Genomic DNA, 14,036 nt, shown 5'->3' on the forward strand with positions numbered 1-14,036 from the left:
CCACCCCACTCCAGGATGCTTTCTCCCTGCCTGCTGCCATGCTTCTCACCATGATGATCTGGGGGTTGAGAGTTGGGGAGCAGCTTAGAAAATAGACATGCAGGATGGGGGCTGGGCAATGAAAGCTACATGAGGCTCCTGAAATAACTGACATAATATCATTAAAGCCATGGCTCTGAAGGCACACACTGGCGATAACGTGGCGTGCAGTGGGGACCAGGAGCCAGAAGCAATACAGTGCTCCAGAACACTCATCCCCTCCTGACGGTGACGTGGACGCTGGGGGAGGGAGGGCAATTGTTCTAATCCCAGAGCAGAAGCCGCACTTTCACAGAATGACCAGCAGACACTGCTTCTGAGATCCCATCATGTGTAAGACGAAGCAGTCCTGTGAGATTCTGTCCCAGTGAGAACTCAGCATCTGTCATGGATTTGACACCTTAGTCATAATTTTGTTTTATTCTAGGAAAAAAAGTGTTGCCAAGACCATTTTATAGTCAACATACTAAGGCTGGGGGTATATGCACCTCAACATGCCTTCTCAGGTCCCAAGAGCTATCCTGACAGATCGTAACCCTGCTTAAAATTTCAAGTAAGAGAGTCTCATGTGAAAAGACCCCTTCCTTTTATAAACAGGAAATTACCACTTCATCTTTTAAGTCTAGACAAAAAAAAAAGAAAGACATTATCTTTTATAAAGACTTAAAACAACTTTTTTTCTGACCAGTGACTCCAGTTTGAACACAGTACCCTTTATGACAGTCAACTAAGAGTGGGGATTAGCCACATGCTCTTCTCCAGTCTCACGGGAACACACTGAGAAGAAGCCTACCTGTCCTGAGAGCTTTAGTGACTGAGGAATCGATCAGCGGAGACAGGGGCAGCATATGAGTGGAGAACCATGAGAGGTTAGTTCACGGACCCAAGCAGGCTACAAAAGGAGAAGAAAGGAGAGGGAAAGAGAAACAGATGTTTTTACTTTAAGTGCCCCAGAGTTAAAGAACAACAGCGTCAGAAATTTAAGGTTAATAGTCCAAAGGACAAAATTAATATTATTTTTAAAATTCCATAATTCAAATAACTGAAGCTGACTGCCACATACAGTTGACTAAGGTCTTCATGTTTCGATAACATTTATCAAAAGAATATATTATAATGCTAGAAGACCTATCCTAATTGCAAAGAAGTGAAATTCTACAATTGATATTCTTGGCAGGACTTACAAATGCTATCTGAAGGTATTATTCCTGAATTCAGAACTCTTATAATAGCTACTACCTTATACTGTTTCTGGCATTTTTATCTAACTGTACATTCACCCAGAGGGCAGATGCATGCATTGGGAAGCCTGATGGTCAAAGCCACCCAACTACTGGTATGAGTTTCAGCTCTGAGCTGTGAATTCCAAGGTGGTTTTGCATAAGAATCACTTAGTTGATTTGTTACAAAATCTGTTCATAAAAAAAAACAACAAAATAGGTATTTCTGATGCATAAACATGGGAAATAAAATAGAATGGTGGTTTTAGAACTCTCTTCTCAAGAGTCTTAAAATTCTCAAAAATTACCTTCAGGGTTCTCATTTGTTTGAGCCTAGAATAATCTCATTTAAAAATCTATTTTGTATATTTATTCTGCTTCTGTAAATCTGAAGCCACAAGACCCGTGAGAGCAAATGGAGCTTGACCATGCAGAGATAAAGCTTGTGTTGGACTTCAACACAGATCTAATCCAAAGATAAGTGACAAAAACACCAGCTTTCATCTTCAGCTCCAGAAAACAAAGCTGACCATACTATTAATGATAAATGCTCATTGGAAATCAGATTCTTGGGTGTGTGTGATGCTGGAGTTCCAGGCTAGGGTCTTGGCTGTGCTTACTAAGTATATAAACTACCACTGAGCTACACCTTCACCCTCAGACTTTAGATCCCAGAAGTTCACTTCTTATGCAAATACAAACTCAAGAGACTGGATCCAGTGAAGGCACGGTAGGTTACTCACCTGTGTGAATGCACATACTAAGCAGGAGATGGACTGAGTAAGAGGCCAGGAAAGCAACCAACAGCAGCAAGAAACTAAAATATAAAAGAATGCATGATTAAGTTTTCCCTGAACTTGCTCTTTGTCATGACATCTCATTACAGATTTCCTCACAGTCAAGATGGTCATAGGGAATATCTTTGAGTAGAACTGCAGACATTAAGGAAAGGACTGCTCTGAATTTACCAAGATTTACTTAAACAAAATACAGAGCTTTGAAAATGAAAAGAGAAATTAAAAGAAATAGACTTTACTTAAAACTCAAATTCCTCCTTTTGCACTGTTCGCTGACGACCAGCTCAGTGATCTACACAGTCCCTTTAATGACTCATTTTTCCTGTTCTAAGTCTCAGTGCATTCTTTTTACTCTATCTCCCCAACTCCCTCCCCTTCCAATGATGTGGACACGTTAACCAGAGCTTTACCTGTAATACCAAGATGGCAGGCAATTCCTAGCCTCTTTCCAGCTCAAACCCAAACAATGCAATGAACACATTTCTAACAACATAGTTTAAAAAGCAGTATAAACAAACAGCACAAATGATTCCCACTTGTTCTCGGGAAGACTCTGGCAGGGTGGGCTTCTAGCTATACTGCTGTCCTCAGTGTATCATACAAGACTTACAGAAATGCTCTTTGTGACTCACGAAATACCTATTAGTAAGTAGCAAGCAGTCATTAAACTGACACTGGAGACCTCACAAAACAACAGTCTCTCTGCAGCAAAAGGGACAGTTGACTTGACGAAGTGAGTCCATGTCAGTGCTGTATACCTGCAGCTAGGAGCATTACATAAAACATGAATTTTCCAAAGAGCTTAAAAATAATGAGGCTCTCTGATTATGAGTTGCTTAACATGTCACATGAAGTTTTTAAAACTGTCAAAGCTTGTGAACACATCCCACAGCAAAAGTGAAGTGGGCTACTTAAAAGCTGTTTTGCCCATCAAGAAACCTGGAAATAAGACTTCCAATTTTCAGTTGGCTTCTACTGACAAACTACCAAAAGTAGCCAGTGCTAGGTGCTCAGTATGAGATCTAGTTCTAAAAGATTTCAGAGCTTAGAGGAGAGAGAACATGCAGATGACAGTAAATATACAATGAATATACAAAGCGCATGTGAACAGCAACAGTCAGAAAACTACAGGGCTAACTGGCTGTGGTGGAACAGCCCCCCATAGGCTCATGGCCCGCACCAAATGCTTGATCTGCAGTTGGTGACCAAATTAGGAAGAATTGGAAGGCGTGTCCTGTCCAGTGCCTCTGGCCTGTGGATCAGGTTGTACGCTCTCAGCTACTGCTCAGCGCCATGTCTGCCTGCCTGCCTGCCACCAGCACACTGCCCAGCATCATGATAACGGACTTCCTCTGACGCTGTAAGCAAAGCCCCAATGAAATGCTTTATTTTATGAGCTGCCTTGATCATGGTGTCTAGTCACAGCCATAGAACAGGATGAAGACAATGGTCTATAACCAGCTCTTGGAAATAGGCACAGAACATATGCCAGGCTCCAGAACATTAAAGATGCCTATTCAGCAGCAGGAGAGATGGAGAATAATATTTTATTTGCCCTTAAAAAACTGACAAGTTTTGATTCACACTGGACAACCTGACATAAATTAACTTGGATATGAGGCTTTTTTAAAAAATTATAAATGAGTGTAAATCAAGTTTTTTTTTAATCTTAGCCACATTTTTAGATTAGTGAAAATCAATGTGAGTCCTGCACTTCACAATGATGTCACAGATAACAATGAGGTCTCAGTGATACCATGGTTGTCGTTATGTCATAGTGCAACATAGTACTCACGCCCATGGCGTAGCTGGGGAAAACACTACTACACTGACAATTACACAAAGTACAGTAGATGTTTTATATCTAGTATAGACTACTCACCAAGAGTAAAGAATCAAATCATTGGCTTATGTATTTATAATACTACTATACTATATCTTAAAAATAAACCATGATTTTAAACCACTTTTATTGTCATTGCCTTTGGTTGGTTTTTTGAGGCAGGATCTCATGGAGCTTAGGTTAGCCCTTGAACTTCTGTGGCTGAGAAAGACCCTGAATTCCTGATCTTGTCTCTACCTCCCAAGTACCGGGATTACAGGTGTATAGCATGTTCCTTCTTGTTACAGGGTGATGCGAACTGTAAAACCATCTTGAACCAGTCCGTCAGGTGCATCAGAAAAGGCTGTTGGGCACTACAGCTTCAGGTGTGCGTTACCCTCAAGACCTCCCAGGGGAACAGCATGGGGACTGATGCTGATGATCCTGGCTCTCAGGTAGAGAGTGTGTTTGTGTCTTAGTTTTAAAGAAAAAAAACCTTTAAAAAGTAAAATATGAAAATAGGAGTATATTTAATTTTCAAAAAGCTTATAGAATAAGAACATAAAGAAAGAAAAGTTTTATATGGTAAATAACGTTTATATTTTAAGCTGCTATCAAAAAGTTAAAACAAGCAGGGCGGTGGTGGCGCACACATTTAATCCCAGCACTCGGGAGGCAAAGGCAGGCGGATCTCTGTTAGTTAGGAGCCAGGCTGGACCAACAGCCTCCAAAACAATACAGAGAAACCCTGTCTCGTAAAACAAATAAACAAACAAACAAACAAAACAAAACCAAAGACCGTGAAAACCAGTCCTCCAATCTAGCAGTAGTGGGGCATTCCTTTAATCCCAGCACTGAGGGGGCAGAGGCAGATGGATCTCTGTGAATTCAAGGCCAGCCAGGTCTACAGAGTGGCTTCCAGGAGAGCCAAAACTACACAGAGAGACCCTGTATCAAAACAAAACAAAACAAAACAAAAAAAACAAAAAAGTTCTCCAACCTTCTCTCACATGTCTCATTCAGGAACATCATTTTTTTTTTCACTAAATCTCTTGTATATTTAGATGCACAAATACAGTTATGTTACAACTGCTTTACCACACTAACATGCAGAATACATTACACTACACGATTTTTAGCCTAGGAGCGACAGGGTGCACCATACAGTGTAGTGTGAGCTGCTTCACCACCTCTATACGGATCGCCCAACCATCAATCAGGCTAGTGCTACACTTCAGACTGTTAGCAATGGCTACTCCATTTGGTAAAGGTCCTTCTCTATTTTGGTTAAACAGTGACAATTCCCATTTAGTTCTGAGAACTAAAGTAACTTGTTTTTCTAGATTCTCACCCTTTGTGCCCTATGGACTCTAGTAATGGGAGACTAGGGAAGATGTTTATCTAGCACACGGCATTCTTACCACTCACCTTACTTCCCTAGCTACCCCCAGCAACCCACCGGTCAAAAAGGGGAAATTTTCAGTGGCCTTCCTCCTTTCCTCTTTGTGCCTATAAGCCAGCAGGCTCTGACTCTTATGCCAGAGCCCCCCTCTGCAGGTCCTTTCCAACTAAAGCCCGTGCTGTCTTAAGAGTCACTGACTCCCTCTTGATGGTCTTACAAGAACACTCATCCCCCAAGCAGTACATGATGGTATGCGGCATTCCTCCAGCTATAGATCAGTTAGGCACAAGGGTAACAAAATAATGCTAAGACCTCAGAAATAAATCCAAAATTCTTAATGAAAAGGAAAAGGTGATGGTGAAATATGAAAACGGGCCTTACCTAAATCCAAGGACACCAGTATTAGCCATCACATAAGCCAAGCCAAGGATGCCACTTCCCATGATGGCATTCATCACATTAAAGACGGATAAACCAAATGAGACACCTGGGGATCCCTGGCTGTGGCGTTCCTGTAAAAGCACAGTTGAACCACGTTAAACGTCTGAACGAGGAAGTTAAAAATCTGTCGAAACATCACCGTCAAATTATGGAGCCAATCTACAGGCCTGAGGATTTGTGTGCAACACTAACTACTTAACCAGGACATGGTTAGTTCTTTTGTCCCTGTAACACAAGCTGGAGTTATCTGAGGACACCTCCGTTGAGAGCATGCCCTCATCAGGCAGCCTCTAAGCAAGCCTGGGGGGGGGGAGGACACCTTCCTGACAGATATGGAACGGTACAGCCCATTTTGGGTGTTGCCCTCCTGGGAAGAAAGAAGGCAAACGGAGCCAGTCAGAAGGGACAAGACAAAAAGCAGCACCCTCCACTGCCTCTGCTTCAGTTTCTGCCTCCAGGTTCCCGGCCTGCCTTCTCTTCCTGAAGGCCCGTAGCTGTAAGATGACATAAACCCTTTCCTCCCCAAGCTGCCCTTTGTCATGGGCTTTAGCACACCAATAGAAAGCAAATTTGGACACAGCACTTGTTCCTTTCCTTTTGACCTACTGGTACAACTCGAGGAACCCAGTCTTCCAGAAAAGTTACCTCCTCCAGTTACAGAGTCCAGGCTGGCTTCACTGGGAGCCATGGCCTTTCTTGTGACTTCAAGAGATCAAGATAAGGTAAGCAAAGGGTGGAGACAGACAGAAGCAAGAGGACTCAGCCCACGTGATTCCTGAAGAATCCCTGTGTCAGCATGGAAATGTTGTGTCCATAACTGTTCTTCCCCAAGTACTCGGGCTGCAAAACTAACCTGTTGTTTATATAAGTCTGCCCAGCAAGGATGATCAGAAATGCCTTACAGGGTCAACAGAAGCAAAGCTATCATTTGTTACAATCCAAGGACTGAAAAGGACTGTAAAGCAGTTCGGGGTCAGGGAGCTTATCTAGCATGCCCAAGGCGCTGGGCTGGACAGTCAACACGGAAGAGGGGGTGGTGGTCCTGGGGCACACAGACCACTACACCGGCTTTAGGTTAAGGACGAGCTATGTGCATATTAACAGATTTCTCTCCTCTTCACTTACAGGGTCTTCTGTACTAAAGTACCCACAGCTCACCTTTCCCTTCGCCCCATGATTAAGTCCAGAAAAGAAATATCTAATGATTCTTGCAAAGACCTCACAAGACTAGAGGAAACTGAAAAGGCGACAAAGATACAAAACAACGGTGAGTCACAAAACCCTAGTTCATCCACCGGTCCCGAGCCCCATTCTGACTGAGCGCCAAGTTGCTGCCACATTCCAAACTCGGCTGGGGTCAGTGGTTCGGGCCCCACCCCGGGGTCTGTCCCCTCCAGTCCAGAACTCTTCTGGCGAGCGCTGGAGGTTGCCACAGCGCATCAGCCCCGCGCTGCTAGCGGAGCCCACTTACGTTGCTTAGCAACGGGCTCCACTCTTCGGCTGCCGCCGCCTCCTCGGGCTGCTGGGCAGAGACGTACCAGCCGGGCTCGGCTTGGAAGCTGTCCTGCGACGCCTGCATGCTGCTCCGCGGCCGACTACCAAGCCCATCTGCAAGCCCCACGCTCCCTGTTGAGTCTCGTCAGGGGCGGAGTTACGGGCCTGGCCCTTCCGGGTTCCCGTACCTAACCGCGGTCGGGAAGAGATTTGACTTCACGTTCCCTCTGCGGCCAACAGTGATGACGTCACCGAGAGCCCGCCCACCCTCAGAAGACCCATTTCCGAGCTGCACCGGAGCATGAGGTGAGGCTTCTCTCTGGTCTTAAGCCGGCTTCGATGACGCTGGACTTGGGAAGATGCGGCGGGTGAGGGACCGGCAATGTCCCGGGTGATGCGAACTGACGGTCCAGCGGCAGAACCCGTGCCCTCCTCTCCCGTCCGAGGAGCGCGGAAAAGCCACCAGGCCATTCATTTCTCTTCATGGCCAACAGGCTGCGAAGCCAAGACCCGAGCCTCGTTAGGGGGCTGGTCAAACGCATGGTGAGGGTTGGTGTGTAGCTCAGAGGTTGAACGATTGCCTAGCATGAATAATGCCCAGGATTAGATTCCCAGTATCACAAAAACCTTTTCATGGTTTTTATCCATATTTTACAAATGCTAAATGGACACCTAAATTACTCAGTGTCAGTGTAGTTCATTAACTACTAGTATAAATCTAAACTTCATTGCTTTATATCATAGGGATCTGTGACAGAACCCGTTACCACTTACTTGGCATTTTAAAAGATGAAATGAATGACTGATACTATGCTTCAAACACACAGTCAAGCCTCGACATCAAAATACCGAAGCCGTTAGTTTTAGGCAGTACAGCGTGAATGGTATCCTAGCCATATATTTAGGCCATGTGTGAGGGGAGAGCATCTCTTTTATCCAGACTGGCCTGGAGGATGACCTTGAATTTCTGACCTTCCTGCTGTCTCTTCTGAGTGGAGTGTTGGGATCAGACACTTGCACCACCATACCCATTGTGCAGTGCAGAAAGCCCCTTCCAGCTGAACTATATTCCTAGCCCTTAAGGTCTTTCTTAACCAAAGTTTTTGTTTTTTTGAGGTTGCTCTGAAATGCATCCCAGGCTGGCTCCTCCCTGTCTCCCTTTTGCTGAGATCACAGACAGACACCACCTGCCTGATATAAGTGATGCTGGTGATAGACCCCAAGGCTTCTTCCTGCATGCTAGGAAAGCCTTGCTGAACTGCTTACCAGCCAAAGAACTTTGGGTGATTGACTTACTCCTTAGCTTACAAAGTTCATACTATAGTTTCTAACACAATAGCCCATAAGACTATCCTAGGAAATATTGCCATTGGTGGCATCATATATCATAACCATTTCATTTAGAGATGCCCCTTATCTCAAATTTCACACTTCCAATTCTATATGTGTTCTGTGGAAATTTTTGAGCAGAGGCCATTGAGTATGGGGAGGCTGCTGGACTACTTCCTTCTGTTACAAGGGCAAGTAGACTGAAGATGCATATTTATTGTTTAACCAGTGACAGTGACTAAAATCATATGGTCCTTGCAGGAGAGACTGTCCTCCCATGCCATTCAAACTTTTTGTCAGCACTTAGCAGGTGATTTGAAAGGGAATTTATATTTTCATTCTCAAACACCATTGTGAATGTGCTCATATGTAGTTTGATGGTGTTTTTGGAATCTTTTCCTAGAATCTTATGGAAGCCATTTGGATTCTCAAGAAGACTTTTGCAAGTAGAATGTTGTCACCCCAATGAATTGATATCTTTGTCTGTACTGACAAGGAGGACATTGGTACCAAGGCTTAAGAAAGCACCTAGTATTTTTTGGTTGGGTCAAAGACAAGGATTCTCAACCATGCCAGAAGAAGAAGCAAGTACGAGAGATACCGAATTGTTTTCACCACCCTCTGATGTTCGAGGAATGACAAAACTTGATAGAGCAGCTTTTAAAAAGACTGTGTCCATCCCAGTGCTTAAAGTGAGGAAAGAAGTGGTCAACAGACTAATGCGAGCCCTCAAGAGGGTGGCCCTGCAGCGCCCAGGCATAAAGCGAGTCTTGGAGGATCCCGAAGATGGAGACAACAGGCTAATTATGTTGGATCCCTACAAAATGCTTACCGTTGATTCCTTTGAGAAAGCAGAATTCGCTGTTCTAGAAGAACTTGATGTCAACCCACAGTTATCCCAATACAATTTGGAACTAACTTACGAAAATTTTAAGTCAGAAGAAGTTTTGAGAGCTGTGCTTCCTGAGGGTCAAGACGTGACCTCAGGGTTCAGCAGGGTTGGACATATTGCACATCTAAATCTCCGAGATCATCAGCTACCATTCAAGCATTTAATTGGTAGGTGTATTATAGTCGGGTTCATGTTCTAGAAAATAAAAAGACTAATTCTAATTTTAGTGCTTCAATTTTTATTTTAAAATGCTAACTTACAGAAGCAGGATAGTTTATTTTTAATTTAAAGCCAAATCGTAAACAACATCCTGCTTTTTGAAGAACATTTTGGATATCTCCTCTCCATAGTCACGGGATTGGCATAGACTTTGGGTCTCATGTCACAAAAAAACTGTTCTATATTGAACATAATTCTTTTGGTCTAAAAAGCTACCAGGCCTTTGGGACAATGTTCAGTACTAGGTTTCGAAAATTTTGGTGTTTTAGAGTCAAATATACAATGCTATTTATTTATTGATTAGTAAATTAAGCCTCTTCTTTATGCTAAGCACTTGAAGACATTTTAAATGTTCCTAGTTGTTTAGAAACTGTAATGTACATCCTACTATTGTAGCTCCATGGAGACCCAAGGTCTTTATTTGGATAGAAGACTAATCAAAATCATATTTTATATAAATACTTGGTATCCATGCATTCTGTAGATTATTACTCTTTTTAGTACAATAATGTTACAAAACTTGTGGGGATTATTCTCACCTTTAAAATGCAGTATCAGGGTTTTGCATAGTTAGGACTTGATAATGGTGTCATTCTGCCTTCTCGGTTTTTATTGACAAGGACACTGATCCCGCACAGTCGTGACCCTTAGAGTGGGGACTAGGTGCAGTGACAGATGTGGGCTTTCATTACTGCCTGCCTACTCTAACTCAAACATTCTTTGGCCATTCTTGTTTCTTAATTTTTCATAAAGTGCTCAGAGATTACAAAACCCACCAACTTTTTGCTATGGAATTTTAGAGTTGCTTTTAATGTTTTAAGAGTTCATTTAAAATGAACTTTTATATCTTAAAAGTTAGTGGAAGGCAATACAGCCATGAAACCATGGGCAGCACAAACTGGACTTGGTGGGTGTGAAAAAGAGAGGACAGAGTGGGTGGGGAGGGGAGGGGGATGTGTGGGTCTAGGAGTTGGGGAAGGGGGCTCATAGCCTTAAAACTCACTGTACAAATTCTCAAAGAATTTTTTTTAATTGAGTTCAGATATTTAAAGCAGAACACGTATTCTGAATTCTGAAATTCTCATTGTATTTCAGGGAATTTATATTCAGTACATTTTACTAACTTACAGATGAAGATCTTTATAGAATTTTGAAATGTTGACAAAAAGATAGTGACTCGATTAAAGGGCAAGAGTAAGTCATTTTGATATATATTATTGTCTTCGTAGCTTTTCCACTGTGATAAATATTCCACTGAAAGAACAATTTAAGTAAAGGACTTTTTAAATTTAGGCCAGACACTGAAGAACCTGTGTCTCCTTGGTTGTAAACATTGCTTGCTGGCACACATTTCCAAACTGGAGACACTTGTTTTAGCCCACAGTGAAAGAAGCCTCTGGTGTGAAGCCAGCAGGGACAGGCATGCCTTTGCTAGCATTTCAGGGACTATCTGTTGTTCAGGGCTTTCACAGCTCATTCCATTCTTTGCCAGTTTCATATTTGCTTTTATTTTAGTATGTTTAACAAAAATGTGGAAAAACAGTAGACTACAAGTCCTCAAAAACTTTTAAAAGTGCCCATAAATTTTCTATATGTACTATAGGCTGTCTGTCATCAACTCATCTCTTTGATTTTCAGAATTATAGACAGAATTACACACACCAAGTACAGTTTTTACTTGTAAACCTAAGGAAAATGTAATTCATTTCTGTTAAGTATTTTAAATTTTACTTTCACAAACAATAAGCAGTATTCAATGAATTTACATCTTCTAGGCCAAGTTATGATTGACAAGAACCCAGGAATCACCTCTGCGGTAAATAAAACCAGCAATATTGACAACACATACCGAAATTTCCAAATGGAGGTGCTGTCTGGAGAGGAGAATATGCTGACCAAGGTACTGTGCTGTTTCAGCAACCCAGAGTGAACAGAACAACTGTGCTTAGAGCCAAGCAGACAGCACGGTGCAGAGTGCCCAGGGTGGACGTGCTGTGTGAGGCTGGAAGAGGCCTTGGTGAGCGCTGCTCTAAGGATAGCGAGCAGTCCATCAGTGGAGAGTCTTCAGCTCTCTCTGTATGGCGGTGAAGTGCACATGGAGAGTTAGGCAACGGAGCAAGCTGTGCAACCCCGTGTGTGCAAAGTCATTCTTGAGACGTCCACCTGCCGGGTTATCCCTGGCCACTCTCGGGGGCGGATACTACCTGTTTCCAGCTCTGGTTGGTTTTAAGGGGAAGGTAATAGACCAATGAAATAAGGCCCCAGGAAACAGAAGAAAGATGTAGCAGCTTTGTCTAAGTTAGGAACTTTCTGGTCTTTCTTTGTTCATAAAATGAGGGGCTTAAATGTCTAATTTGCAGACATGAAATTTGTAAAATTTTAGTAATCGTCATCTAAAAACATAGATACCTCAAATTCTAACATGCTTCCCTGTGCAACCTGAATGCTGTGAAGGCCTGCTTGCTTGCTGTGTGGAAGTGCTCTGGAAGAGGGAGGTTTCAGATGGGTCATGCTGTTTTCATTCTTCGTCTTGTAACATAAGCCAGTTAGCTGGCCTCTCCGCAGCGTTCCTCATGTGAATTGGAATCAATTTTAGGATGGGAACAACTATCTGGCTTTGGAGAGCTGACTTTTCTCATGAAAAAGGTGAATGCAAGATACTAGCTGGCCCGAGAAATGGTATGAACACTAGGTTTCTACTCAAAATGTCATTTGCTCCTGTGATAGTAGCATTTACATGTATGTTCTCATGTGTATACACATAACCTATCCAGTTTCAGTGGACAGACTTTAAATCCAATGTAATTAACTAAAAATATATATATTTTCAGGTTCGAGAAAACAACTACACATATGAGTTTGATTTCTCCAAAGTCTATTGGAATCCTCGTCTTTCTACAGAACATGGCCGGATCACTGAACTTCTCAAGCCTGGAGATGTCTTGTTCGATGTCTTTGCTGGGGTTGGGCCCTTTGCCATTCCAGCAGCAGGGAAAACCTGCACAGTATTTGCCAATGATCTCAACCCTGAGTCCCATAAATGGCTGTTGCACAATTGTAAGCTGAACAAAGTTGACCAAAAAGTAAAAGTCTTTAACATGGATGGAAAAGACTTTCTCCTGGGACCTGTCAGAGAAGAGCTAATGCTCCGGCTAGGACTGCCAACCAAAGAAAAACCCTCTATCCACATTGTCATGAACTTGCCAGCAAAGGCCATCGAGTTTCTCAGTGTTTTCAAGTCGCTTCTAAATGGGCAGCCGTGCAGCAGCGAGCGCCTTCCCACAGTGCACTGCTACTATTTCTCCAAAGATGCTAATCCTGCTAAGGATGTTTGTCAGCGAGCTGGGGCCGTGTTAGGCATTTCCTTGGAGGCAAGTAGTTCAGTTCACCTCGTGAGGAATGTGGCTCCTAACAAGGAAATGCTATGCCTCACCTTCCAGATTCCTGCTGCGACTCTCTATGAGAACCCGGCCCTCACTTTAGGTGAGCAAGTTTTTCAGACTGGAGTGTGGAGTACAATATCTTCAACATGGCTTGTGTGGTGTGTGTGTGTGTGTGTGTGTGTGTGTGTGTGTGTGTATGAGTGCATGTGTGTAAGGTTTGCAAGTAGGGAAATTAAACTAGTTCCAGTCATTTTGTTTGTGACACCTAGCCACTTAGTTTAGAATGTTTCTTCAAGTTTTAGCATATGTGGTTTAGTCTAATAGGCTTGTTTTGTTAAAATAATAAATCTACAGCAATGCTCTTTAAGTTGACTGAATGAAAAAAAAATCTTAAGAATATCTTTTAGAAGAGTATTCAACTGTTAAAAATCCTCTAAAGTGGGTTTTCTGAATTTGTTACAGAGAATTATGAAGAGCCATCTCTTAAACGGCAGAGGACAGATGATTCCGTCTCAGAACCACCGGTTACATCGGATTCTTAGTTTAAAATGTTTTTTTCATCTCCCCAGTAAATTTTTCTTTTTTGTAAAGAAGTACAATTTGTATGACTAAACTATTGGGTATTTGTTATTGAGCCCTTATGTTTTGCTTTTATAAATGGAACATTACCAGAGTAAAACTTAACTGAAATAAACTGAACTTCTGTAATAGACTGTCGTGTTGTTAGAATCTCAGGCACACGCCACCATGATCCAGAACGTTTTAAAATAGAATTGGTATGGGCCAGTAAGTAGGTAAAGACAGTTGCTGCCAAGCCTGATGATCTGAATTTGATCCCTGGGAACAACATTTACAAGGAGAGACTCCTGAAAGTTTTTCTCTGACCTTATGTGTGCACCATGTGTATACTTGCATACACATATGCAAAATAAATGAACAAACTAATAAATTAAAAATCTAAATTAGGCCGGGCGGTGGTGGTGCATGCCTTTAATCCC

At 42.6% G+C, this 14,036-nt stretch overlaps 2 protein-coding genes across 5 annotated transcripts in view; one reads left to right on the plus strand and one right to left on the minus strand.

Annotated features, from left to right (window-relative positions):
• Slc38a6 (solute carrier family 38 member 6) overlaps nt 1–7,324 on the minus strand; it is a 64,310-nt gene extending 56,986 nt beyond the window's left edge. The window contains exons 1-4 of one of the 3 annotated variants that reach the window (XM_040742939.1): nt 6,880–6,974; nt 5,662–5,792; nt 2,003–2,076; nt 833–931 (exon numbers count right to left, since the gene is read on the minus strand). In XM_040742939.1, coding sequence (XP_040598873.1) covers nt 833–887 — 55 coding nt within the window. In that variant the 5' untranslated portion in view covers nt 888–931; nt 2,003–2,076; nt 5,662–5,792; nt 6,880–6,974. Of the gene's footprint in view, nt 1–832; nt 932–2,002; nt 2,077–5,661; nt 5,793–6,879; nt 6,975–7,192 lie in introns of those variants that run through there. The other 2 variants (XM_040742937.1, XM_040742938.1) reach the window with 2 other exon arrangements.
• A 59-nt stretch (nt 7,325–7,383) lies between these two features.
• On the plus strand, nt 7,384–13,748 carry Trmt5 (tRNA methyltransferase 5). Of its 2 annotated transcripts, none has more exons than XM_005072768.4 (5): nt 7,384–7,521; nt 8,948–9,603; nt 11,431–11,555; nt 12,487–13,138; nt 13,501–13,748. In XM_005072768.4, exons 1-5 carry the CDS (start codon nt 7,517–7,519, stop codon nt 13,578–13,580), a joined length of 1,518 nt encoding a protein of 505 aa, XP_005072825.1. In that variant the 5' UTR covers nt 7,384–7,516; the 3' UTR covers nt 13,581–13,748. The 2 variants fall into 2 exon arrangements, with proteins under 2 accessions (XP_005072825.1, XP_040598870.1); XM_040742936.1 differs by having other exon boundaries at nt 7,497–7,583.
• Nucleotides 13,749–14,036: the final 288 nt, after the last annotated feature.

This window comes from Mesocricetus auratus, unplaced genomic scaffold (assembly GCF_017639785.1).
Source record: "Mesocricetus auratus isolate SY011 unplaced genomic scaffold, BCM_Maur_2.0 Super-Scaffold_15014, whole genome shotgun sequence".
In the NCBI taxonomy this organism is placed as follows: domain Eukaryota; kingdom Metazoa; phylum Chordata; class Mammalia; order Rodentia; family Cricetidae; genus Mesocricetus; species Mesocricetus auratus.